The sequence below is a fragment of the Trichosurus vulpecula genome, chromosome 4, assembly GCF_011100635.1.
Source record: "Trichosurus vulpecula isolate mTriVul1 chromosome 4, mTriVul1.pri, whole genome shotgun sequence".
Classification (NCBI taxonomy): Eukaryota; Metazoa; Chordata; class Mammalia; order Diprotodontia; family Phalangeridae; genus Trichosurus; species Trichosurus vulpecula.
In genome coordinates, this window is record NC_050576.1 from 35,445,779 (window position 1) to 35,473,687 (window position 27,909).

A 27,909-nucleotide genomic window follows, 5' to 3' on the forward strand; every position below is an offset into this window, starting at 1 on the left:
AGCTGTGGGGAGGCCTTTGGGTTTGGATCTGGGTGGGGCCTGGGCTCCTTCCAAAGGATGGCTCAAGCACCTCACCGCCATCCTGGTGCACAGGGACACTCGTTGGTCCCACCCAGCCTGTCACTGTCCTTTCTGGCGTGGGTATCTACCAAGGAGTAAGATGAGGGTGGTGGGGGAGGCTGGCACCAGGGATCTGCTGAGGGAAGGGGGCTGGGCGCCAGGGACGCACACGCATGGCCCACAACAGCTTGTGAGATGACTGCCCAGGGCAGCCTTCAGGGAACCAAAGGAGACGGCTGTGGGGACACGTACCTGAGCGGAGCTGCTTGATGCGGCCATTGCTAGCAGCTGGGTCCACAGGCAGGAAGTCCTTGAACCAAGAGATCTCAGGGTCAGGGTTGCCCCCAGCAGCACACAGCATGGTAGCTGTCCTGGCCTTCTCCACCACTTTCAGCTGGGGCCCCATGTCAATGGTGGGGAAGCCATGAGGCAGCTGATTCTCTGTGGGGACAAAGAGCAGAGGCGCTGGTGAGCACCTGGCCCCAAGAGCCTGGTCCCTGTCCTCACGGAGCTCAGTCTAGGGGTATGTTGGTGGGGGTAGGGGGTGAGGAGGACAGGGCCCGGCCTGGCTCCACGGTAGGGCTGAGAAAGCTGTCACCAATGGCGGGGCTAAGGTTTCAGGGAAAGGGAACTGACCAGAAATCTGACCAAACAGGATCCAGCACCATGTTCCCTCCACCTCTGATTCCTCCATCCAAAAGCCTATCTGGAGGGCCCTAGAGCTCCAGAGGGCAGGGAGACAAAGGGCCCACGAGAGCCCCACTCATGGCCATCCACGAGCCTTAGGCTGGCTGCCTGGTTCTGCTTTTCCCAGTTGGATCCTGGGAAGCTCATCCTGCCTCTGTGGGCCCAGGGTGGGGGATATCACTGGCTTTACCAGGGCTGGAGAAACCTCTGCCAGGTGTCCATAGGTTAGCCAGGCTAGCAGCCTACAATCCCCACCCCTATCTCAGCCCTGGATACCCCTCGCTGGCCTGTCTCCCCTTCCATCCCCCCACTGAATAGAGCAGCTCCTTGGCTGGACGCCCAGAGCTGCCCCCCCCCCCCCAGCTGGCTCCAACCTCACATCACCCTTCGCCCTCTCTGTTACATCTGCTATTTCCTGTCTGTCTTCTCGCCCACCCCCAAGGACTGGCACTGTCCTCAGCCCAGCCGTCTGACAGATGAAGACACTGAGGCACCACCTGCCTCATCCCTTCTACTCCTGCCTGATCAATCGCCAGCCCCAGGTGACTCAAATGCGCTTCACTGCAGCTCAGGCTAGGCCCCTCCAGCCCATTCCTTTACCTGCCCAACTTTTCCCTGTGCTTCAAAGCCCAATTCAACATCGTCCCCTCCAGGAAGCCCTGACCTCCACGCCAAGACACTGGTTTCCTATCAGTCCCACCCCACCTTCCCCAGGGGGCCTTCCCCATGTTCTCCCATCACACCATGAGCACCCAGGGAAGTCACTTCTCTAAAGTGTACCTTCTTTCCCTGCAAAGCCTGACACAGGACCCTGCACACACAGTGGGCATTCAGCAGACACAAGGGTCAGGGCTTGCTCAGAGCCCACACCAAGCCTCTTGGCTGCCCAGAGAATTCCTGGGAGTCCCTGAGATGTCCTACCCCCATGCATGGAAAGTTCCCCTGGAGCCACATCCCTGAGAACGGAAGACTTCCAGACTGAAGGCATCAGCACTTACTGGAGCCGAGAACACAGATTTGACTGGTCGATATTCCGATGGTGGCTGAACGCCGGCATTGATGAAAGAGTTAGCAAAACAGCAGCCGAGAACCCCCAGCCACTTTGTCAAGAATTAACTGGCAGAAGTTTGACCGGACCCTCCCCCCACCCCCATCCTGTCCTCACAGGGGCCCAAGGCGGGCCCCTGGGGTGCAGCCACAGCACAGGAGGCTATGGGGGAGTCCTTCTCAAACTCCTCCTACGAACTGGAAACAATGACCCTCCTGTGGCCCCCTGTGTGCTGTGGACATGGTCACCACTCACAGCCTGTGCCCACAAAAGCACCAACGAGAAGACCAAGGGGCCTTGGTGTCAGGGAAGGGCAGTGCCCTGGCACCTGGACTATGTCTGTGTCTGGGAAGCTTAGCCTTTCAGACCCCTACATCTACTGAGGGAGGGGAAAGCCTGAGAGCAGGGGCAAGAGCTGAAACTGAACCCCTTCCCTAGCCCCCAGACCTCTCTGGCTACCCAGCACCTGGTCCCGGCCTTACTCTTTTAAAGCTGGCAGAGCCACCCTAAATCTAGGCTTATAGCCTGTCTGTGGCTGCCCTCAGGGCCCTTCTCCCTTTAGCTCCAGTATGGAAAGGGGGAAAAGGAAGTGGTTCTGTGCTGGAGGGAAGGCCCTTCATCCCCCTTCAATCAGAGGGGGCAGAGCCACTTGCCAGGCATGTTGTAGGGAAGGGAGGTCATGCTTTGGAGCAGGTCGGGCTGGTTGCTAGGGAGGGTGGGGGGCACTCCCAGGTCAGAGACCCTGACTTTGGAATCCTGGTGGCCTCAGAAGCTTGCACAGTGCCAGCTAGCCCTGTACTCAGCCCACAGGCCCAGCTCCCCACAAAGTTGGCACCGTTCTGACCCCTCCCAATGATTCCACTGACAAGATCCTTCCAGAGCAGGCAGAAATGCCTAGCTTGGCTGAGTCACAGCCCCGCCCCCTCCCCCCCACCCCCCACCTCACCCTATCCTCCTGGGACAAGCGAGGAGGAAGGCCTACTCCAAGGGCTGAGGGAGGGGAGTGCCAGGCAGCCATTCCTGCCTGCCAGCCATTCTCCTCTGGCTTCCTTGGCTATCCCAAGCTGCCGGGTCTGTGCTGGGGCTGGAAGGCCAGGCCCCTGGGGTCATCAGCACCAGGAGGGACAGACTGAGGCAGAACTAGAGCTGGCAGCAGGAGACTCAGGCGGCTACCTCCTCCCCACGGAAACCAGGGCGACCTCCTACAGGAAGCCCTTCTTAACCTCTCCCGCTCCCAGGGCAACCCTCTGCACCCTATTTATCCCTCATAGGGCTTGTTTGTACAGAGCCATGTGCACATCCCCATTAGACAGGCAGGCACCCTCCTTGGCTTCTCTTTGTATCCCCAGTGCTTAGCAGAGTGCCTGTCACACAGTAGGTATTTAAAAAATGCTTACTGACTGACTTGACTCTCCAAGAGTCTGCGCCCCCGCTCCTAGCCAGGACAAGGGACACTGCCCTCTCTCTCAAGAGGGCAGAGGGGACAGGCCCCAGGAAAGACCTTTCTCCTCCTGGAGCCATCCCTACACTCCTCTGTGCCCCTGCCCCCAAAGCAGCTCACCAGGTACCCATCTGCCAGCAAGGCGACAAGGTTCTTCTCAGCCTGACTCCCTGTTTGGGCTCCACCACTATCCTACAAGTCCCAGGCCTCAGTTTCCCTTCTCTACAATGAGGGGTCTGGACCGATAAACCCCAAGGTGCCTCTGACTCCATGGTCCAGGTGGCTTCTCGCACCAGGCCAGGCTGTAAGCTGAGCAGGGTCAGCCTGGCCCCCAGAGGGTGGGCCAGGAGCTCCAGAGAGGAGACTGAGCCCTGCTTGCTGGGGGCTGGGGAAGCAGCATCTTTTCTGCTGTTCTGCCAGCAGGCTCTACTCAGAATCCCTAACAGCCAAAGTCAGCATTGTCTAGAGTTGGGCCCAACGTAGCATGGTATCCCTGAGACCCCAGGCTGGGCAGGGGGGAGGGGTACAGCAGAGGGTCATGGGAATCTCTCCCACACTCATCTGGGTAACCTGGCCCCAGGCTGAGCAGCCCACTCATTTCCAGGCCTGTGAGCAGGGAATGCTCATATCCTCTGAGAGGACACTCCGCCCAGGCAGGGTGGGCGCTCCCCAGCTCCCCCCCACCCCAGTCTCTGGAGCAGCCCAAGCCCCCACACCATGGCTGTCCGGAGCTTCTCTATCTCCTGGTCTCAGACCCTCTGCCTACACCATCGTCACAGCACATGTGAAGCAGGAAGCTCCCGACATTGTTCTGGGGCTCCCTGAGGGCAGGGTCTGGGGTACTGGCTCAGTTACTTCCCAGTAGGGTGAACCAGACCTCAGTTTCCCCCTTCGCCTGATGAGGGGGGTTGGTGAGGACTGCTTCTTTCTAACTCTCTGGTCATCTTCCCTAGGACGAACAGAGTGGGGAGGGGAGAAAGGGAGGAGGAGGCCCCGCTCTGGCCATCCACCCCAGAGCTCGGGCGGGCAGACTCTGTCATGTAGCAGAGCTCACCGGCTCACCCGCTGCCCACAGGCTCTCCCAGCCTAATTAGGCTGCTGGAGTGCGGGCACCATGACGACGGGAATCACACACACAGCAGCGGGTCCCTTCCTCCTCCACAGGAAGCTGAGTGAGCTGCGGGGCTCAGGCAGCCCCCCTCTGTCCCACAGGCTGGCTCTGCCAGGACCCTCAGCTCCAGGGATCAGCCCTGCCTTAGCAGGAATTCCGAGGGTAGGCAGGCCATGTCTAAACACATGGAGCGGGAAGGGGTGGAGGCCTGTGACCACATGGCCAGTACAGGAGAGAATACGGACTCTGTGGAGGAGGAAGGATAAATGGAGGACAGTTCTCATGTCTTCGTCTCTAAGGCTGCCAAGCCCTGGGAGGCAGGAGTACAAGGGCCATCTTACAGATGAGGAAACTGAGGACCAGAGCCTTGGGAACATGCCCTCTCAGCTCTAAAGCCGGAAGGGGCATCCGAGATCGGTGGCCCAGGTTCCTTGTTTTACAGGAGAGGAAACGGAGGCCCAGGCTGGGTGGCTGGTCCAAGGACATTTAAACAGTGGCAGCATCCAGCCCAGGCTTTGAGATTGTGCATGCACGGTTCTTCTGCACTGGCCACTACAAGAAGCACAGGTGGAGTTGCCTACCTAGCCTGAGCCCGAGCTCTCCTCAGCAGGGCACCACCGGCCACAGGGGCCTAGGAGCAGGGAAGAGACCCACGGCGCCAAGGCCAAAGGCCCCCCTTCATTGTGGGGTCTCCTGGGCTGAGGAGAGCCCGACGGTACTTGAAGACAGGTGGGGGGGAGAGAGAGAGAGAAGGAGAGGGAAGAGGGGGAGAAAGAAAAGGGAGAGGAGTGGGAAAGAGGTGGGGAGGGGGGAGGAGAAAGGGAGAGAGAATGAATGAAGGGGGAAGAGGGAAAGAGAAAGAAAGGGAGGGCGGGACTAAGAGAAGGAGTGAGAGAGAAAGAGAGATTGAGGGACAGAGAGGGGGGGAAGGGAGAGTGAGAGAAGGAAGGTGGAATAGTGGACAGATCACTGGTCTTGTAATCAGGAAGACCTGAGCAGAAATCCAGCCTTGAACACTGACTTGCTATATGAACCTAGGCAAGTCCCCTAGCCTCTCTGCCTCAGTGTCCTCACCTGTAAAATGGGGATAAGAATAGCTCCGACCCTCCAGGGTTGTTGTAAAGACAAAACAAGATAGCTGCAAAGCGCTTTGCCAACCTTAGGGTGCTATGTAAGTGCTGGCTAGTGTCTGTTACTAGATACACCTGACCAAGTTACATGGTTACTGAGCGGCAGCGGAGGATTCTAACCCAGGTTTTCTGATTCTAAATTCAGCTCGGGCTCATGTATCGTGCGGTCTCATAGCTAGTCCAACCCAGACCTGAACCACAGCCCGCCCCCCACCCCCACCCCAGGATACCTCTAACCAGTGGCCTTTGAGGTTCATGGAAAACTCACTACCTACTGGGGCCGCCTATTCCATTCTGGGGCGACATTCAACGTGAGGAAGTTTTTTTGGCTAACATCCAGCCTCAAAATGTTTGGGTACCACACCCCACCTTCCCCACCTTCCCTAGACCCCAGCCCTACCCTCTGGGACTCAGCAAAACAAGGCCAGCCCTTCAGCTACTTGAAGACAGCCCTTCCCTCTCCAGGCTGGCTCCTTCCATTGGTCCCCCATGTCATGGCTGCCCTCCATCCTGATCCAGGGGGCCCAGAACTGAACATGCCTCCAACTGGTCTGACCAGTACCAAGGACAGTGGGCCCAAAGGCTCAGGCCCAGCCTGGAGCCCGTCTTCTTCTATACCTCCCAACCCTGGCTGCCAGGAAGAGGACCCTCATGGCCTGTAGCCCAATGTTCTCAGTGTCCCAGGAGGGAGCCGACTACACCAAGGCCCCACACAGGCTGCTCTTCTCCCCATACCCAAAGCTCGGGTCATCCTGTGGGTAGGGGCTGAACATGCCAAGGCTACAGGCTGTCTATGGATGCTGGGCCCCTGGCCCTTCTGTGCCCCATCCTTGAGTCACCCCCAGGTGGTGACTAGGACAGCTCTCTCTGAGCCCAGGAGGGGGCAGTGCTTTGGGGAGAAGAAGGTACAGGAGTGCCCCGTGCCTACAGCTTCAGGAAGGCTCCCTCTGGGGTATCCCTAGCACATGGTGGAAGAGAAGGAAGCAGCCCAACCCAGCCATCTGCTCTTGTAATTCAATCCTCTGGCAATTAGCTGCCGCTCTCAATCTCATTAAGACACTGAGCCTCGTAAACAGAAATCCCAGGCCAGCCAGGCCTCTGCCTGTCCTTCAGTCACATGGCCCTGTTCATGCAAAATTCAGAATGAGTAGCAGGGGTGGCAGCAGCCCAGCCACGCCCACTCACCCATCTGCTCTTGGGCCCATCCAGACTCATCCCTGAATTTCACAGATGGGGAAATGGAGGCACAGAACAATAGAGGGAGTGGCCCCCTAGTCACACAGGGAGCTGGAGGCCAAGAACGCTCAGGCTACACCAAGAACGGAGGGGAGGCACCAGGGGTGGGGGTGAGGGGGTTCTTTCTTTTGTCCGTAAATCAGCTCCAAGCTCAGGCCCGCCTCCTGATGGCTAGGCCCACTGCCCAAGTCCTCTGACCTCAGATACGACTGGGTGAATCACTTCCTCTGTCTGCCTCAGTTTCCTCAACTGAAAGATGGGACTGGTGAGGATCCAACGAGCTATCTGTAAAATGCTTAACCCAGAGCCCACCTGGCACAGCGGAAGCAGATGCTGTATAAATGGCGGCCATCGTTACCATCAGGGCCCACGCCCACCCTTGTTCACACAGATGAAACCAAAGCCACAGAAAGAAGGAAGGAACACAATTGGTGCTCTTCCCCACAGGCCCCTCCCTCCTGTTCGGGGGTCTGACAGCAGGGGATGGCACAGACAGGTGGGCGGGTACAGGGGATGAGCTAGGTGTCAGCACCTGGGGCAGACCAGCAGAGGGCCCGAAGCCTGGCCCTCAGGTTTGGACCCAGCCACCTGGCATCTGTGCCAGACGGGGCTGGTCTAGACCACCCAGGTACCCACGAAGGCGGGCCGTCTTCCCATTCTTCTCCACTTTCCCGCTGCCCAGCTCAGGCCCATCTGGTTACCATGGAGATGGGGGGAGGGGGAGAAAAGAAAGAGAAGAGCAAGAGCCCTCCCAGGGGAGAGGGGAGGCAGGCCCTGCAGCCCAGGGCCAGGGGCCTGGCATTCAAGACCCATCCTAGCTTCAGCTTCTACCCTGCCCCTGCCCCCCAGCCCAGGGGCCTCCTCCCAGACCACCTCCATCAGGCAGCCTTCCCTGCTTGCCCTGGGAGGTTCCCGGAGCACAGGGTTTACCTCTCACCCAGCTTCAGGCCCCACACCTGTGGGCTGGGGTGCCTGGGCTGGACAGGACCCGTGTCACCCAAACTCTGCACGCAGCCGGCGCTCACTCAGTATCTGCCACAGAGCCGGACTAGAATGACTGGCAGGACCCGTGTCTGCATCCTAGAGTGAGCAGCCTGCTCTCCTGTGGCTGAGGCCTGGTCCTGCCCACTGCCCTGGGAGGGAACGTGAACCTGAGCTCCAGAGGGGAGCCAAGCAAACCTCCCAGCAGGGGGGTGGGGTGTCTAAGGTCCCTCGCCACCCTGGCCATCGTGACCAACAGGGCACAGTGACCCTCAGAGGTCTCCCCCTTGCCCACGGGGATGCTGCAGGACCCCAGGAGCTACCTGCCTCAAGATACCTCCTCTAGCCCCTGCCCTCAAGGGGGCTTCCAATTCGGGGGGCAGTGGGACAGGGATAACAAAAGAAGGTCAGCTCCGTGTACAGGGAGAGGGGGGACTGGCACTGAGAATGGGAGTGTGGGGCTCAGTGGGAAACGTGGCTGATGTGTCTAAGCCCCAGCAGAAGACAGTTCACATCTCCCCCACAGGACTGGCTTCCACAGGCAGGGAGATATGAGGAAGACAGAGGCAGAAGGACTCCCCCCGCCCATTGTTCCCCCTTCCTGGAGTCCACCTGTGCCTGGCACCAGGGAGTGTCCAACTGGCCTCATGCCTGATCCCTGCCCTCCCCTGGAATCTCTGCAACGTCCTCCCCCCCCCCTTCCCCCTCCTTGGTCCAGCTGAACGCCCTCCTGCTCTGGGGGAAGGGGCCACCTGGAGGTCTGTTCACAGGTGGGTAATGATGCCAGACGCTGAGACCCTGGGAGCTGGTGGGGCCCTCAGCATCCCCTGTCCAGCTTGGCCCTGAAAGGAATCCCCACCAAGTGGTGACGGGGGCTCACTAGCTCAGGCTCTCCCCACCCCCAGCTGTTCACTTTGGGAGGCGGGGTGTCAAAGAGAATTGGGAGTCTGGGCCCCTCCCCCCAGACCCCGGCAGATGGGGCCCAGAGAGGAGGCTGAGCTCACACAAGCAAACAGATGGAGAGTCTCCAGAGCCAGACACCCCAGCAGAGCGGAGGCCGCGGCAGCGTCTGTCGGGGTGACCTCCTCACCCACATGTTTACCAGCCGCCTGAGCTGTGTGTGCATACCCGCACCCACACTCATGCACACACGTGCACAGACTCCACAGGCTGGAGCCCCCCACCCCGGCGGGCCTGTGAGCCCCCCTCCCGCGAGCCGCCTCCCCCTCCTTCCCGCCGCTCAGGCGGCAGCTCCCCATTCTTCAACTCGTCAAACCTGGCATCTTAAAAGCCTGTTTTGTTTTTTAATCTGGAAGCTGCTGGGATCAGTCTGAAGATGAATGGCGAGCTGGGGGGAGGGCCTTGCCACAGCCCCCACATGCTGCCTGGCATTTAAGGCCTCCCCTCCAGCTCACACTTGCCTCTCACCAATGGCCATAGGAGGGTTGTGCTTTTTACAGATGTGGAGACTGAGGCCTGGAACCACACCTCTGGCCACCCCGCCCCAAGACCCTCCCTCCCTGGCTCTGGACACCTGGCCCTTTCTACAGCCCACCAGTGGCTGGGACTGGGGGAGGCACCACCCACTCACTGATGTTGAGCTGGTGGTCCACCCAAACCCCCAAATCTTTTTCACACAAACACCTTCCTAACCAGGCTCCCCATGCCCAGCCCATATTCTTGAAAGGCCAGACTTTTTGAACCTGGGTATAAGGTTCTCTCTGCTGAATTTACCTCATTAGCATCAACCCCATGATCCAGCCCCATTCAGTCCCCACATTTATTTATAAAGCACCTACTATGCGCAAGGCACTGAAAACTCCTCAGGAGAAAACACCAACAAGGGGGAGGGAGAGGATGTAGGCCTTGGAGGAAGCCAGGGGATCTGCAAGGCTGCCCTCCTCGCCTGGGGGACGCCTGCTCAACGTCCAAGGGGACTGGAGGCGACCCAGGCAGTCGCCTCGGCCCCAAAGTGTACCCGGAGCAGCTTCGACGAGGCTTAGCTGGCCTGGCCCCCCCGAGGGCCCTGCTCCTTGGCAATTCTGTTCTGGGGTGGGGTGGGGGCATCCAATGCAGGCCCCTGGCAACCACGAGTTCAGGAGGACGCTAGCTTCCAGGGCCTCTGTACCCAGCAAGGAGACAGGGCCACTTCTCCTGAGAGCCTTTCTTGGCTCCTCCCCTTTCCAAGGGCTCACAGGCCATCCCTTTAATAATAACCCCAGCTGAAATCTTGTCAAGGATCAGCTTTAAAAGGCCACGACCTAAATGTCCAGAAGATTCTTTTCTAAAAACCGGGATGACTTCCATCTGCCTCTGGCCCTATGGCCTCTTTACCCAAACGCTGCCGGCTCGGGGAGCTCGTCCATGTGGATGGTCCCTCCATCCAGAGACGATGCTGATGGTGCCTCCCCTTCCACGGCTCCTCACCAGGCTTCCCATGAGGCCCCACGGCAGGGCCCCCGATATGCTGGACGCCTTCCCTTTCTCTCAGTATCACCCGTGTACCCTGGCTGTCCACCGGTACTCTGCCATTCTCGTTTGTAAACAGCCCCTCTCCTCTCTCTCTGGGGACACCCCTTAGCACTCCTTCCGCTCAGTCCCTGACTGGGGCCACAGGCCTGCTCTGTCCTCCCCCTCCCTCCCTCTTTCCCTGTGTCTCTCTCTCCTCTCCTTCCCCATCTCCCTCTCAGACTTTCAGTCTCACTGAGCTGCCTTTCAGGAATGTCCCTATTTTCCGCTGCCCCCGCCACAGTCCTCACAGCTCAGAAGCTGAGATCTGAGCTCCAGAAATGGCAGGCAGAGCCCCCTGCCCAGCAAACACCCCTGGATTCATGAGAGGAGGTTGGCCCCAGTCGATGATGACAGCTCACTGCCCAAATGGGCCAGCCGGCCTCCACGTGGGGAGCCGAAGGCTTGTTTTTCTCTGGTGTGTTTCGGGGGTGCCTGTCAAGGGCCAGATCGGATTAGATGACCCCAAGGACCGGCCCAGATCTAATGTTCTGTGCTTCTGTCTCAGTGGCTTGAGATGGGCCTGGGCAGTGATGAAATAAAGTCAGCCCAGGGGACACAGGGAGGGAGAGGAAGACAGTGAGAGGAACAAAAGAGGAAGAAAAGGGAGAAGGAGAAGGGCAGGGGAAGGGCACAGGCTGGCTCCAGGGGACATCACCCAGGCTGCTCTGTCCCTTTACGGCTCAGTCAATCCTAGGCCAGGCTGCTAGACACAGAAAGAGGAATACAAGGGCAAGACAGTCCCTGCCTGCCCTCAAAGAACTTAAGAGTCTCCTTGGGGCATTGCTCATGGGCTAATCTAGAAAGATACAACACAAATAGACTGTTCCAGGGACTGAAAGGGAACACTGAAAACAGGAGAACCAAGAAAGGCCTCTTGGAGGAAACAGCCCTTAGGAACGGAGCAAAGAGGTGGAGCATTTCAGGCATGAGGCACAGCCTGAGCAAAGGCCTAGTGGTGGGAGAAGATATGTCCACAGAAGAAGCCAGCCAGTTTGACTGGACTGTGGACTGTGCTGGGGGAAGAATCTATAATCAGTCTGAGAGGTGAGGCTGAAGGTGATTGTGAAGGTTTGTAAATGCTCAACATGGGAATCTATATTTTAACTTAAAGGCAATGAGGAGCCATAGAAGTTTCTTGAGCAGAAGAGTAACAAGGTCATAGCTGTATTTTAGGAAGATTTGTTGGCAGTTGAGAGGGGAAAGAAACTAGAGCCAGAGAGACCCACCAGCAGGCAGCCTTAACTGAATGGGCGAGCGGAGCCATCATCAGCTCAGCTTCCCAGCCCTGAGGTCCTCCTCCTCAACTCCCACGTCCACCCATGGGCCCAGTCTTGTCATTTCTACCTGCACAGCATTTCACATTTCAGGGCTGGAACTGACATCAGGAAGATCCGGGTTCAAATGCGCCTTCAGACACTTGCTGACTGTGCGACTCTGGCCAAGTCCCTTAATTTCCACTTGTGCCTCCGTTTCCTCATCTGTACGTTGAAGGGGTCGGCTACGGCTATGATCCTGTGACCCTTCTCTTCAGGCAGTCAGTGACACAGAACAGGCACTCAGGCAAGAGGTCAGGGCTGGATCTACAGATGCCTAGAGAGTACGACTGAACCCATGGGAGCTGATGTGCTAGGCCTCCCAGGGAGAGAGGGTCGAGGCAGAAGAGAAAGGACACGGGACACAGAGCCCTTGGGGGCACCTGCAGTTAGCAAGCACAACCTGGAGAAAGGTACTGCCTTCTGAGGCCCAAGACTGGGAGTGACTGGACTCAGATCCAACTGCCACCAAGTGGCACAGCAGGGCTTTACACACATGCGCACACATATACACAGAGACACACACAGACATGCACATACGGATGCACACATGGACACACACACTTCCCTTCCTGACCCCTAGGCTTCCCTCCCCATGTACTCAGCACTGATTCTGAACTTGGCTCCCAATGCCTACATCACTGAGCATCTGTTTTTTCTTCTTTGTGACAAAAGCAAAAAACAAAAACAAAAACAACCCCCCCCCCCACACACACACAAGTAATTACTATTCAGTTGTAAAGTTGGAGCTTTGTCTTTGGAGTGGCTCCTAGGACACCTCTAAACTCTTCACAAAGTGGGGTGGTGTGACACCCAAGACCCCCGTTCTGCTGGCTTTAATACTGCTGGACCCTGGGATCCTGCCTGAGGGCAGGCGAGGCCAAGGTGGCCCTTTATCTTGGCACCCTGCCACATGCTCTAAAGACAGAGCCCGGGCACCCCCGGGGGCCCTCCCTCTGCAGCAGCCATCAGCCATCACTCACCAGCCACAGAGAGGAGGCTGATGACCCCAGAGGGCAGCTTGCTTGGTTGCTGCTAGCATTCTGCAGCTCTGGCTCCACCCACTCCTGCCCTGGCCCGGCCAAGGTTTCCATAGCAACCCTGGGTGGACGGATGGGGACAGCAGAGGGGGCGGGGCCAGGACCAAGGACTGCCAGCCTGTCAGGCTGAGGCTTGGGCAGGTGGGCGGGAGGGAGGGAAGGAAGGAAGGAGCCAGAGGCACAAACAGAAAGACAAGGGAAGGGAGGAGAGGAGGGGGGGAGGGGGCTCCCCCACAGCTCCAAGTCCAGGAAGATCCTGTTGCCAAGAGGCTGGAAGCAGGGGAGCAGGGTCAGCCCGCCCAAGGCCACCGGCGGAGAAGGACGGACAAACTGCTGACGGCCACTCGTGCTTTATAGCATTTTAAGGTTTCGAAGCATTCTATAAACCTTATTTCACTGGATCCTTATGAGAACTCTACGAGACGGGTGCTGTTAGTGTCCGCAATTCACAGATGGGGCAACTGAAGCGCAGAAAGAATTTAAACACGCTGTGCAGCTACTAAGTGTCTGAGGCTGGATTTGAACTCAGCTCTTCCTGGTCTAGGTCCAGACCAGGGCCGTGCCCTCAGCCACACAAGTGCAGAGGCCCAGGTCTTGTTTCTGGGCCCAGTCCGGCAGATGGGCACCCTTGACTCACCTAAAGCAACCTGCTTCTGGATCAGGGCAGAAAGCGCTGATGATGTCAGGGGCACCAGGCACTCCCTTAGCCTGCTGGACAGCTCCCAGGGGAGGTGGGGCTGCCCTGGGCCCTGGGCGTATTGTTTGGCCTCTGCTCAGAAACCTCCTAAACCAAGGCTGGCCTCTTCTGTCTACACTCAAGGCCCTGGACTGAGCCTGGTGCTTTCTTCCCTCAAGTCTTTGCTTGGGCTATTCCCTTTGCCTGGGATGCCCTACCTCCAATTCTCTCCCTGCTGAATTCCTACACATCCTTCAGACTCAGCAAGTGCAACCTCCTTCAGGAAGCAGCACCCCGCCCCAGGATTTACCGCAGGTGTCACCTCGGGGCAACCTCCCCGCAGGGGCAGCCCAGGGACAAGCCTGTGCCTGGGTGGGGCTTGGTCCACTAGGACACCCAGCCATGGCTTTCAGCACAGAAAGGGAGGCAAGGCCCTGATGCTGGGCCGGATGTGGGATAGCAGAACAGATATCCTGGCTGGTCACTACAGAAGCTGCCCGCCAGAGCCTCCAGGCTCAAAAAGCCTGCACTGGCTCTGTACTGCTTACAACTTATCCTGGCATTCAAGGCCTTCTACAATCTGGGGCCAATTGGAGGGAGGGAGGGAAAGGACTGCTCAGTCAGCAAACACAGAGGCTCCTGGGCCCCAGGTCTTGGTAATTCAATGGCTGAATCATAGACTAAGAGCCAGAAGGAACCTCTGAAGCCGTCTAGACTTGCCCCAATCTTTTTATGAGTCCGAGGGCCCATAGCCAATGAGTCTTGGAGGTGGGATCTGACTCGTCTTGCTCTGCTTCTGAAAATGTCTACGCTGGCAACCCTCCCCTTCCATGGCTCATAAGACCCGCTCTTGGGAAGTCTTCTTCCCTCTTGTCCTTTGTAGCTAGGCCCTCATCCCACCCCCACCCTGCAATATCGCTGCCAACCTCCCACCCCCCCAAAGGCCCTAGCCCAGGACCAAACACTGGCGAACACAGAGACGAGGTGGAACCTGCCCAGAGCCTGGGGGCCCTTTTCTTTTCAAAATGCCACTGTCTGTATCTCCCTCCTCCTGGCCATCTACACTGTTCTCCCTCATTATCACAGAGAGACCATAAGGGGATACCAATCCTCATTGACCATTTCACAGTGACCACAAAGAGACTTCTGGCCTGACCGTAACACAGAGCCCACAAGTAGAGACCCGACCTCACTGATCATCCCACCACAAGGGATAACTCAGTTGCACCAAATATCACACAAAGTGACTTCTTGCCTCACTGACCACCACACAAGGTCTGAGATCAGATGTCACCAGGGGGCTGTCTGGCGCCCCCAGCCTCTCCTCTCCACCCGCTGCTGGCTACAGCCACCCCCGAGCCCGCATGTACTGCACATACCGTCCAGCACAGTGAGCTTGGCGCTGATGTTGATCTCGCCCAGGCTGTTTGTGGCCGTGCACTCATAAATGGCCTCGTCCCGGTGCACCCGCAGAGGCTGGATCCGGAGCACGGAGCCAGCCCCATCATCAAACTCGATCACCTGCAGGAGGGCAGCGAGGGAGGGGCCGTCAAGGAGGGACTTTTTGCTGTTTCTTCTTTTGGAGTTCTAGTTCTCAGCACTAAGGCAATCAAGTGCCTCTGACTGAGTCTTGCCTTCGATTGAATCAAGTGTCTTTGATGAGCTGCTTAAGTCACAGGAAAGCCTAAGTCACATGAGTTTGAGTGACACGGTTGTGCCACCCTCTGACCTTACTCTGAGGTTAGCATTTTGCTTTGGGGGCTCACTTCATTGGAAGAGTGTTGGTGTGGAGACTCTGGGTAGCTGTTACGGAGCCCCACCAGCTTTGGAAACCCAGATGTTGGTGCTTCTCTCTCTGGTAACTATGAATGTATTGCAATGGACAGACAGAAGCCCCATCTGCTGATTTGCGTCATTTGCTCTGTTTACATAATTTCTGCTTGTAATTTCTATTTGTGTTTTCTCTGAAGTTCAGGGTGCTGACTTTTCCCCCTGAACTAAGTGAATGATATATGTATGTTTAATTAAAGTAAGACGATTCACCCCTTAAAGTTGCTTTTCTTAGAAAAGCAGATCCAAGAACCTGCGCTGGCAGCCCTCCTGCACGCTGACACTGCTGGTCTTATGCCTCCACAGCAGCCACAAGCGGCATCGTTGTCACACCAGGGGAGCTCCACGGGTCCCCCCTTCCTGACTGTCACTGCTTGGAAGCACCGCCAGAGGCCGGAGGGGGCTGGAGGACAGAGATGACCCAGCAAGCCTCCTGCCTTCCTCTCCCTCCTGCCGATCCCCCTACATCTTGCTTCCACTCCTACAAACTCATCCCAAAGCCCAGGCCCTGCCCATTAGCTGGGATCCATACCCCCTACTTGGAAAGCCCCCAAGAGATCCAGGTCCTCCTGGGCTCCCAGCTCCAAGGGCTGAAAGAAGGATCTTGCTGGGTGTCTTCCTCTCGCGTGCATCCTTGGATTAAACCTGGCTTCTGGACGTTCAGGCCTGCCTTTCCCCACCCTACCGAGCCTCCTCCCAGGCTCCCCCCTTCCCCTGCACACAGTCCTGTTCTCATCCACCTCGGGGGCTGCCTTCTGTCCCCAGCGCTCCTCTGGTTCCTAAGGCCTCACCTCCCAGCCCGTGGGCTCACCACTCTCCCCCTCCCCACTCGTATCCCCCCCCCCCCCGCCCCCGGCCAGTGCTGTCAACCGGCCAGGCAGCCTCACCTCAAACCGCTGGGAGCTGACCTTCTTGCCCTTCTTCATCCAGGTGATTCGGGGCTTGGGCTCGCCCGTGGCCTGGCACACAAAGGAGGCCACACCCCCAGACAGGCCTGTCTGGTCCTCAGGAGCCTTCACGAAAGTGGGCTTACCTAGAGCAAAGGGGGCAGATGGAGCAGTCACCACTGACCAAGTGCCTGGCCCCGGGCACCTCTGCCCCCTGGAGACATGGGTCCATAATCAGTCAAGCCGCAAAACATTTAGGAGGCACCTTCTCTGTGCTGGGTACCAAAGTGAAATGGTTCCTGCCCTCATGGAGGTTCCATTCTATAGGGGAGGCAACAGGCGAATGTAAAAGTTGACAAAAAAAATACCAAACAAAGGCAGTGAGAAGGGAGTGGCCCTAGCACAACCGAAGCAAGGCTGCTGCTGAAGCTGAGCTTTGAAGGAAAGGAGGGTTGGGAGACTAGGTCAAAGGGACTGCCTGGGCAAAGATGTGGAGGCAGGAGATGGAGTGTCATCTATGTATTTGGGGAGTTTCATGAAGGTCAGTTTAGCTCGGTGGTAAGATGGGCTCAGAAGGGGCCTACGCTGCCCCTGTGCTACCATCACAAGAGGCCTGAGTTAGGGACCCTGGGCCTGACTCTCAGAGCTCTGGGTCTGAGCCTCTGCTTGGAAGCTCCCTGAAGGCAGCCTTGACCCTGGGAGGGACCTTAGGGAAGGAGGCCTTTTGGTTGTGCTGGGGAGGGCCTAGTAGCCAGAACCCACCCCTCAACAAGCCCCCAGGGTTGGGGGCAAAGGGAAGGAGATGGAGCCCAATAGCTGATCTCTAATCAGGGCCTTCCCCCAGGCTCCAGGCCTGGCCTCCCATCCTGGTCCATGCCCCTAGAGCAGGCTCCTCCCCCTCCTCATAGGCACCTGTGTGCCCTTCAGGAGGGGGTAGGGCTGAGCAGGCAGGAGGGCCCCACCCCCACTCCAACTCCAACTCCCAGCCAGTCTCAGCCTGCAAACCCGTCAGACCAGCAGTCAGGCCCCACCCCCACAGACCAGATTGCAGGGGGGAGGGGAAAGAGAACAGCCAGCTCTTCCCATGGGCATTTAGGGGCTGGGTTCTGGGGTCCAGCCCTTGGAGCAGAGCCAGGAGCAATGAGCCTAGGGTCTGCCCCTCCCAAATGTGGGCTACCTCAGTTTCCTTTAGCCCCCTCCAGGATCCAAGGCCTTAGCTCCGAGCTTTGACATATGGAGCCTTAGAGCCCCTATGCTCTCTCTGCCCCACCTCCCCTCCAGACCAACGCCCAGAGCCCAGGCCAAAGTCTAGCAGCCTCCCCAGCTCTGCCCAGCCAACCACAGGTAGGCTGCCATCATAACCTGAGCTGCCAGGGCCTGGCCCTGCTCTCCTCAGCTAGGCCTAGAGACTCTCCTTCCTCTCTGCTCTCACCTGGGCCCAATATCCAGCTGTCCTAAGGACTGTGGATTTTACCTCTTCAGCATCTCTAGAATTTGCCCCTTCCTCTCCCCTGCACTGTCCCCTCATCTCACACCTGGACTCCCAAAGGGGTGGGGCCACTCCAGACTGGCCAGGAGCTTCCTCAGGGCTCAGGCCCCCAGCTAACGCCACCCCCCCCCATCTCACACTGCTCAGCTTCCTGTACTCCCTGGCTCAGTTAAACCAGCCTTCTGTCCCCCAACCAAGCCTGACCTCCTCTCTCTCACCTGTGGGCCCCTGCACAGGCTCTCCCTCTTCCCTGGGGGGGGGGGGGTCCCTCCAAGACCAGCTGATGTGCCCCTTCCTCCCTGCACACAAGTAGACCTTAGGAAGTGAGAAGGGACTTACTATCTGCCTGGGTGCCTGCTGCAAATCCAAGGAACACGAGGGTGGGCAGCAGTAGGACCATCATCCACCGAGGGGCAGCCACCCGGGCCATGGTTGGGACCAGCAGCAGACCTACAATGGAGAGAGGCACAGACTGTGAGACGGGGGTTCCTGGGAAGGTACAGGGAGCGGAAAGCCCTGCTCAGACCACATCCAGAGGGCCAGACTAGAGCTCTGGGCACTGGGATGGGGAAGGGCCTGGAGCCTGGGACACAGGAAGGAACTGGAGGAGAGAAGGACACACAGGAGCTGCCTTCAAAGGGCTGGGTCACAGGGAGGGGAAGAGCCAGGAGCACCAAGAAGCTGACTGAGGCCGGAGGTCATGAAGAATGCTGCACACTGAGAGCTGTTGGGGGGGGGGGGGGGGCGGCGCGGCAATTCTGGGCACATGTGGCAGGAGTGAGCTCCTTGCAAGAAGTGATCTAGCAGGGGCCAGAGGTTTGTTTTCCCTTGATCCAAGAACTTCCTGCCCTATTGATGCAGTCTGGACTGGGAGGACATGGGGTGTAAAAGGCCAGGCCTGTCCAAAGTGGGCTCTGAGCCCCTCCCCCAGAACCCTGTCCTCCTGCCCACAGCACACCATGAGGAGGGGAGCCTCTCTGCAGAGGCTGCTCCAAGCAGCTTGAGGCCCGGGCTCAGGGCCAGGGGGAGGCCAGCCTGGGCTCCCCAGGACTTGTTCCCAACAAGTTGGTGGCAGAGAGCCCTGGCCCAGACACTGTCGTCCCACCCAATTCCCATGACGGCACCCTCCACCCCCAGTGAAACCACCCGAGGCCACGTCTGAAGGCTGAGGCAGCCAGCCCACGTCACAGGCCCCTCTCTAGTCTCCCTGTCCTACATGTACAAGCTGGGCAGTCTTGGCAGATTCTCTGCGCCTCAGTGTCCTCAACCATAAAACAGGACTGGTAACAGCACCTCCCTCCCAGGTCCTTATGGGGACCAAATAAGACAACAAAAGCAAAGCAGTGTAGCCCTTCAAAGTGCCATCTCAGCCATCTCTGCTGCTTGTCAGCCCTGATCCAAGGGGGAGGGGCTCGTGCTGGCAGCTGACCTGCCTTCTGTCCTGAGGGCACAGGGAGAATGGCGAGCTCAGGCCAGAGAGCAGCCAACCTGGCCTTGCCGTTCCCCAGACATGCCATCAGGCCGTCTCTAGCGCCCATGTCTGCACAGGCTACACCGCCCCCTCCACGGGAATGCACCCCCTCCCCACCTCTGCCTCTTGTGGTCAGTCTGTGTTTCCTCCCAAGGCCAGCTCCAGTGCCAGTTTCTCCAGCAGGCCTTTTCTGCCCCATACTCCCCACCCCCAGATACCTGGTATTTTTGTTTGGTACATATGTCTATACATATGTTTATACATTGCGCATGCTCGCCCTGCCCCCCCCTCCCCGAAAACAATCTTCTTGAGGGCAGGGATTCAAACATCTGCATTCACATACCTAGTGCCCAAACCAGTGTCTGGCACAGAGTAGGCCCTCTGACTGTCTAGACCAAGACTCCCCAAGGATTCACTGGACCCTAGGGGTAAAGAGGCCTAACTCAGCCTTAGTGAGTGGTGGCCCAGCCCAGGAGGATGGGGTACTGCCGAAACATCCTATTACAAGGAAGCCAAACTGATCCCCCTCATGCCAAGGTCTGACCACTGTGGTCAGCTGCCCGGGAGGTCAGGTCCAAACACCTGAGCCTTGGTATTCCAGGCCCCTCTGATCTGGTCCCTGTCTGCATCACATCTTGGGTCATTGGGGGAAGGGTCAGGGCTGCTCCCCTCTGTCCTCCCAGACTGGGCAGGGCCCAAGGCCAGGCTGCTCCCCTCCTCTGCGCCCCCCCCCCAGACTAACAGCCACCTGAGGGCAGGATCTGGGGCAGCTCCTCAGCAAAGACCACCAGGTCCTCTACCCCCTCCACCTGCTCTCTGAATACTCTCAGGGATGCCCTGTGACTCTCCCAGCCGGGGCCTGCAGCGGATGAATGAGCTCCAGACGCCCCCGGCCTGTGGCCAATCGGAGCCTTAATTACTTCCTGAGGATGCTGGGCCAGCAGCCCGGCTTCTGCTTGGCGGCTGAAATGCATTTCCCGGCTCGCCGCTGCTCTCGCCTCTTCCCTCTCATTAGGTCGAGCTGTTAATGCTACCAGCTCGCCCGCCCACCCACCCTCCAGAACTCCCCTCCTTCCTCCCTCCCCCATTCCTCATCTCTGAAGCCTCATCCGCCCTCTCTGGCTCCATCTCCTCATGGGCTCCAGGCATGGGAGCTGCCCTAACTTTTCTCCATTCCTCAGAGTGAATCTCAGGACACGACTCCTCCTTCCAGAAGCGCCCCCAGCCCCTGCAGATTCCAGCCAGCCCACTCACATGACGAACGGCACTCTCAGAGGGTAGGGCCTGGTCCCCTCCTGCTGGGGATGGAGATGCCTTTCTGTAGCCAGGCCAGGCCAGTGGCCCTGAGAACAAGATTATCTCAGAAAGACAGGCACAAAGCCAGAAGTAAACTGAGTCAGACACAGAGGAAGTCAAAACCCCAGAGTCAGAGAGGGCCAGACAGGGGCAGAAAGCCAGAGACACACTACATAGTGATCAGTGTCAAAGCCGGAAGGGGCCCTGGGAGCATCCAGTCTAACCCAGACCCTAAAGGACTCTCCACCACAACAGGGCTGACCAGTGGCTATCCAGCCTCTGCTGAGAGCCCTCCTCCAAGGAAGGGGGCCTGCCCTGCTTCCCCTGCAGCCCCCTTCACCCCGGAACAGGTAGAAACACCATCCAGCCTCGACGTGACTGTCTGCAGCTCTGTTCCCTGGTTCAGCCTGAGTGGGGAGCCCTGCCAAGGATGGAGATGTTGGCAGCCCGGAGAACAAGATAATCTCAGAAAGACAGGCAGAAAGCCAGAGTTTGGTTCAGTCTGAGTGGGGAGTCCCGGTGGGGCTGAGCTGATCCTAATTCCTCCTCTGAGCGACAACCCGGAGGAAAGTGAACCCAGCTCTTGTGTGCCCTCAGCCTCTTTTCTCCGGCCTCCTCACCCTGCCCTTCCTCCCCTGGACTTTCTTCATGCAGACCTGTATCATCCTATTAGCCCTTTGTGGTGGCCACACTGCCCTCCTGACTCATTCCAAGCAGGCTGGCAGGCCACAAAGACCCCCAGATCCTTTTCAGTCTGAAGTCTAACCACACTCCCTCCACTTTGTACGTGGGAAGTTGATTTCTTGAGCCCAAGTGTTAGACTTTGCATTTACTCCTACCAAATATCATCACCTTAGACTCAGCCCATCAAGATCCTTGTTCCATCACCTAGTGTGTCTACTCTCCCTCCCAGTTTAGTGCTGTCTGCATCAGAGTCTGAGACACAGGGTGGCAAAGCCAGGTGGGCAGCTCCCAGCCTGGAATTTCAGGGGTCGAGGCGGGGGAGGCTGGGGGCTTCCCTGTCCATGTGGAAGTCATGGCCAGCCTTCCTGGGAGCACTTCTGGGGAACTGTGCCCCCATTCTTTGTACTGTGGTTTATAAGGGAAATGGCCAAGCTGGAGTGTGTCGAGGGGAGCCCTACCACCTGTGTGACCTCTCTGGGCCTCGCCTTCCCCATTTGTAAAATGAGAACTGGATTCCAGGGCCTTCAGGGTCCTATGAACCAGGAGGGGAAATGGCCTGGAGTCTCTGCAGGATCAAACGGAAGAGATGTCGGGACAGCAGTGTCCAAAATTCAGTGGGAGTCTCAGAGCTTCCCAGAAGTGAAGCTGGCCACACCAAGGGGGCATCCCCTGTGCATGGGTCCATCCGGCCATCGCCAGCCCTCATCTTCTGCCCCAGAGGCCACCTCTGCCTGCCCTCAGGGCTGCCATCACTGACCTCCTATGGCCGCCCCAGGCCAACAGCCAAATGAGTCTTGGAAGCATCTATTACAGCCCCAACGTGTGCAGGCCTTAGGCAAGGTGGGGAGAATGAAGGCCGAGCTTAGTCACAGCCCCTGCCTTCCCATAAAACAGGGATGGAAGGCAGGCACAGTGTGCCTGGTGAGCCCCAGGGGGAAGCTGGGACCATCAGAGAAGAGGGAGGGACTTTCTGGAGGAGAAAGAGAATGAACTTTCCAGTCAGGGGAGTCAATAGAAGCACAAAACCACACTGGGAGTGTGTGGAACCAGACAAGACCAGTTTGGCTGGAATCGGGAGTGCGAGAAGGGCAGGAGTGAGAGGAAGCCTGGCAGAGGAAGGGAGCACTGGGCAGTGGGGGAGGGGGTCTCACAGGCATCAGGAAGCCAGTGAAGGCCTCTGAGCTGAGAGTGACATGGCCCAGGCACCAACAGATCCACCTGAACCTGAAGAAGGAAGATTTTCATGGTGGGAGCTGGGCCCCATGGTGGGGAAGCTGCTGTGGTGGAATCGATGGGATACAAGATCCCGAGGGAAAGGGAGCCCTGGAACGTGGGGCACAGACAGGAGGGGTCCTCAAGCGGGTACCTGAGGAGAGAGGCTAGCGCCCCGGCCCTGCGTGCCCCTCTGAGGCTCAGACTCTGCCACTGTGCACCGCCCCCCGGATGCTCTAGGCCAGCCCTTTGGGTACTTATAGGCCACCCTCCTGGGCCCTGAGATCTCGAACGCCTGATGCCATAACACTGCATCTTTAGGGCCCATGAGACCGCAGAGCTCACCTGCACACTCCTCACAGGGCGGGATCTCAGGACCCTTCACCAAGCTGACTCCTCGCTATGGTTTGCCATCTTTCAGGCCTCCTGCCATCTTGCACTCAGGAAATTTAGTTTGGAAACCAAGTGGCATGCTTTACATTTATCCCCATTCAACTGGATCTTATCAAGCTTGACTCCAAAGAAGCAGCTGATTGACAAGCATTTATTAAGTGCCTACTGTGTGCCAGGCCTATACTAGGTGCTGGGGACACAGAAACAGCCTTCTATCTTTTAGGAGCTTACATTCCAGTGGGGAGACAACATGGACATAATTGCGAATCCGCAAGCATGTTTCATCTGCCAGTGGGGGAGGTGAGATGGGGAGCAGCCTCCTGCTGAAGCAGGGATTTGAGCTGGGTTCTAAAAGAAACCCAAAGCTGCCACTGGAATGAATGTGGTTAGGCTTGCACTTCAGACAGAGGTGAGGTTGCAGGCAGGGAGACCAAGCAGGAGGCCAGAACAGTAGTCCAGGACAGGCTAAGAGCCTGAATCAGATGAATGGAGGGAAAGGGGTGGATTGGAGAGATGTTACAGAGGTAAAATCAAGATCTGGAAACAGACTGGGGGTGCGGGGGATGCGCGCGGTGTCAAGAGACAGAGAAAAAGGAGAGAAAGAGAAAGAAAAAGAGAGAGAGAGAGAGAGAGACAAACAGACAGACAGAGACACACATGCACCCCTTGACAGGAACAAGAAGTCAGGAATAAAGAAGGCTTTAGGAGAAAAGACAGAGTTCAGCTGTGACCACACTGATAAGATGTCTGCAGGACATCCAGGCTGAGCTCTCCAGAGACAGCTGAGGGTGCAAGACTGGAGGAAAGGAAAGAGGTTAGGGCTGGATTCATCTCATAGAGAAGCTGAGCCCATGGATGCCAAGGAGATCCCTGCAGGATCAGGGCCAGGACAAAGATTTTTAACCTCACCTGGGTTCTGCACTGCCCTGGCAGGCAGCCTGCTGAATCATGGGGACCCCTTCTTAGAATCACATTTTTTAAATAATTGAAGGAAATGTTGAATTTCAGTTAGCGATTAGGGAAAATATAGAGGCAACATTTTTAAAACATCAACAGTGTCAAAGGCTTCGGAGAAGTAAAAAATGATGAGGATTAAGAAAAGGCCATCAGATCTGGCAATCCAAGAGATCACTGATACAAAAGGTAATATAGATAATTTTGATTACTTGAAGTTGAAAAGCTTTTCCATGAACAAAATGAACACATCTAGGGAAGAAATCTTTTTATCCAACACCTCCTATCAGGGCCTGATATCCAAGATACATAGAACCCAAAGTCATCCCTCAACAGACAGTGGTCAAAGGATAGACACAGACAATTCTCTCAACAGGAATCTCAGCGAACTATTCACGACCACCCAAAAGAATGCTCCAGGTCACTCAGGATCGGGGAAACGCAAGTCAAGACAACCCTGCAAATTGGCAAAACTGACAGAAGATGGGTACAGCCAGTGTTGGAGGGGTTGTGGAAAGACAGGCACACTAATACGTTGTTGGTGGAGCTGTGGATTAGTCCAGCTGTCCTGGAAAGCAATCTGGAATCATGCAAAGCAAGTGACCAAAAAGTCTATACCCTTTGAACCAGAGATTCTACTTCTGTGCATGGATTCTGAAGTGGTCACTGACAAAAAGAAAGATCCCATAAACACTAAAATGCACTTTTCTTGTGGTAGCAAAGAACTGGAAAGCAAACAGATGCCCATGGCCTGGGGAACGGCAGAAGACACTGAGGTCCATGAAGGAAATGGAATCTTATTATACTGTATGAACAATGAACTTGATGAGTAAGAGAAGTATGGGGAAGACTCACTTGAACTAGTGCAGAGTGAAGTAAGCAGAACCCAGAAAGCAATACATGATGGCTCTAACAACGTAAATGGGAAAAGCACTGCCACAGAACACAAGCGCTGCTCAACGATAAAGACCGAGCCGGGCCCCAGGAGAGGCAGGAGAGAAGAGGGACGGATACAGGGGAAACTCAAAAACAAGTGACTTCATTAAACAGTGAGGAACCAATGATCTATTGGTAATGTTGGAGAAGACGGTTTCAGTCGCGTCATGAGGTTAGAAGTCTGATCCCAAACAAGCATCTGCTGCGGGGAGAGATGGCGTGTGAAGGTTTTTTGAGGATGGGAGAGACACGGACTTGTCTGCAGGCAGAAGGGAAGCAGCCAGCAGACAGGGAGAGACTGAACATAGTGAGACTGGATGACAGAGGCCGCGATCTGCAGAAGATGGGAAGGGATGCAATCCAGGATGAAATACAGAGGCCTGCCTGCCATCTCTTCATCAGAGATGGGCAGCTGTGGGGAGAAAGAGGTAGTAAGGGATGATGTCACAGGGCTGAGAGGGAGGAGGGTATCGTGAGAAGAGGATCCGATTCAATTCACCGTTCATCAGGCACCTGTTATGTGCCAAGCAAGAGGCAGTGTGGCCTAGGGGGTGGAAGGCTGGCCTTGAAGTCAGGAAGACTCATACCTCTGACCTGTCTTGGCTGTGCACTCCTCAGTGCCCTTACAGAACCACCTATGAGGGTCAGGAGCGGCTTGGCAGATAGGGCAGAGCTGGAGCACTGGCAGGCACCAGACAGCAGGAGGGCCCCCACCCCTATTCTGGTGCAAGCTCACACCTGGACTACCGCCATGGCCTCCCGGCCTTTCTGTCCCTTCTCCCCACGGCCGCCAAAGCCACCTTCTTCAAGTCTGCCCTGACTGCCCCTGCTGCAGCTCCTGGGGACCCCCAAAGTCCTCCCAGCCTGGCCACCTCCACGTGACCCTTCATCTTCTGTCCTCCAAGGATGAAGCGCTCACCTGCTTCATTTTCCAGCTCCTTGGCCACTTACTTTGCTGATCTCCCCAAAATGAGACTTGACCTCCCCTCCAACTTGAAGCATTTCTTTCCACTCCCCTTCTCCCCCCAGCAGAATGCTAGCCCTCAGAGGGAAAGGAATAATTCCTTTTCTGTACCGGCACCTCCATGCCCAGCACATAGTAGGACTTTCACAAATGCTCACTGAATTGAAGCTCTGTCTTTGGCCCAGTCAGCAAACTGGTGTGGCTTCCTCCAGCCTTTCTTGACAAGAGATGGGGTACAAAGAAGATAGATGGGGGGCACAGGGTGGCCCTGAGCTAAGATTTGGGGCAGCCTGAGTGCCCCAAGAAGGGAGCTAACAGGTCTGCAAGCTGAGGACCATGGAATAGGATGAATATGGGGAAGAGGTTTAGGTGAGAGTGGGATGGAGGGACTTCCGGACCATGGTGGTCACCTTGTGTTTGTGACTGCTCGGGGGGGGGGGGGGGGGCACATTCAAGGAAGCCTTCAAGGCCACAGTGAAAGGGAACAGCACAGACAGAGCTGAAAGGGACCATGGAGGAGGCCTAGTTTGGAAACAGGCCCAGGGGACGTGACTCTCCTAGGGTCACACAGCCAGTAGGTGTCCTAGGCCAGGATCTTGAAGGCCGTCTGGTTCTCCTTTTACAGACCCAGCAGAAGAGACTTGCCTGTGATCATACAGGTATTGGAGACAGGATCTGAACCCAGGAGCTTTGCCCTCAGCCTTGGAGGCTCACCTCCTCCCTCACCTGGACTGACAGGGGCCAGAGCTAAGGGCCCAGGAGCCAAGGATGTGCCTCGTGTCCCTTCATTACCAGAATTATGGAGCTGGAGGCCACAGCGAGGACTCACAATGACGGACGTGCCCTTTCTCTCCCCTGGTATTTTAATGAAGTCCTTTTTCCTGCTGGAGCAGGAAGCTGGGGGGGGGGGTGCAGAGAAGACGTGCAGGGCTCACTGCTCACTCGGGGAAAAAAACCTAGCATATTTTCTGCTCTCGGCAAAGCCACTGTGTCATTATCCCAGGAACACTGAGCTGTCAGGGACTGGACAAGCCTGGGGGAGGCAGCTTCACTGGTGGGGAGTGGGGGAAGGGGGGATCCTGTCCTAAGCTTGGCTCTTCTCCCTCATTAAATTAGCAGTGCCCCTCCCCCCAATAACGCAACCTCCAGTTCACTGCAGGGACACTTGAACTCTTGACCCCGGAAAGCCCCAAACTGCAGCCCCTGGACCCCCTGGGGCCACCCCACCCCCAAACAAACTCAAGCCCAGCATGGCTCAGGGCCAAAGCCTCCTAGGAGCCCAGAGCAGCTGGACTAGCCCTTGGAAATGGATCTACCAAATGCCCTTCTCACAGGGAGGTCACTACCTGCCAAGACGGCGCTTTCCAATTAAAAAGCCGGCCATGGCTGACCCCATTTCTTTGCCCCCACTGCCCCTGTTCTGTTCTCTTGGGCCAAGCCAAGCAGCTCGGCCTGACTGGACCCAAGAGTGGGCGGCCGGCCCCATCTCAGCTGACTCTCTGCTCCCTGCCTGCTTGTGCCCCATGAACCAAGTGAGACCTTTCTTCCTGCCACCCCCCCCAGTTCAATTCCCTTCTTAAAACAACTACTCAGTTGCTGAGTGCCAGGCTCTGTGCTGGGCACAGGGGTGAAGACAGCGGAGATGAGCGGAGTCCTGACAGACATGAGGGGGCCTGAGCGCAGAGGGGAGAAGGGACGGCGTCCCAGGAGCCTGAGCCAGGCAGGTGGCTGGCTCAACTCCCTCCTCTACACTGAGGATCCTCAGACCAACCTCCCCCTGCCTTCCATCAGCACACCTGGATGGCCAGAGACACAGCCAAAACAGAACCATGTTCTCCCTGCGCCCTCCTGGCCCCCAGCTCATGGTCAGTCTCTGCAGCATCTCTCCACTACACCCCCAGCCCCTGCAGACCCTCACCACCTCACACCCCGGCCACTACAGGTGCTGCTGGAGGGGCTAGGGGCCTGCCTGTCTGTCTCGATCTGTCCCCACTGCACTCAGCCACTAGTGAGCTCCCTAAAGGTCAGGTCTGAACACGTCACCCCAGTCCTCAATAAAGTCCAGGGGCCCCCCAGCGCCTCCAGGATCAAACCCAGAATTCCCCTCCTGACAGCCCTCCTCCCTTTCTGGTCTCTTTACACCTTCCTCCCCAGTGGGCCATCCTTCTCCACCCAGCGATCCTGGCCTCCCGGCGGTGCCCCCTGCCTGGAACACTGCTCCTCTGCTCTGACCTGTGGCCTCTCTGGCTTCCCTTAAGTCTCTGTCGGAGGCCTCTTACTTCCAGCACCTTCTCTCTGCTCATTCTCCCCACTTATCCTATTCGGAGCTTGTTTGTTTGCTTGTTTCCCCCATTAGACTGTGAGCTCACTGAGGGCAGGGACTGTCTTGCCTCATCTGGTATCCCCATAACCTAGCACAGTGCCTGGCACACAGTAGGTAGTTAATAAATGCTTTATTTCAAGGGAATGTCATGTACAAGGAGCAGTAAGTCAGCCACTGGAGGGGAATGGGAAACACAAAGTATATGAGAGAGAACTAGAAAATCAGTGTGGCAAGGA

General features: G+C 57.1%; 1 protein-coding gene across 4 annotated transcripts in view; it reads right to left on the reverse strand.

Annotated features, from left to right (window-relative positions):
* Window positions 1-27,909, reverse strand: part of PTPRF (protein tyrosine phosphatase receptor type F) — a 97,948-nt gene that overhangs the window by 61,090 nt on the left and 8,949 nt on the right. For all 4 annotated transcript variants that reach the window (XM_036754779.1, XM_036754783.1, XM_036754782.1 and 1 more), the window contains exons 3-6: window positions 17,780-17,890; window positions 15,952-16,097; window positions 14,614-14,755; window positions 313-501 (exon numbers count right to left, since the gene is read on the reverse strand). In XM_036754779.1, coding sequence (XP_036610674.1) covers window positions 313-501; window positions 14,614-14,755; window positions 15,952-16,097; window positions 17,780-17,870 — 568 coding nt within the window. In that variant the 5' untranslated portion in view covers window positions 17,871-17,890. The remainder of the gene's footprint in view (window positions 1-312; window positions 502-14,613; window positions 14,756-15,951; window positions 16,098-17,779; window positions 17,891-27,909) is intronic.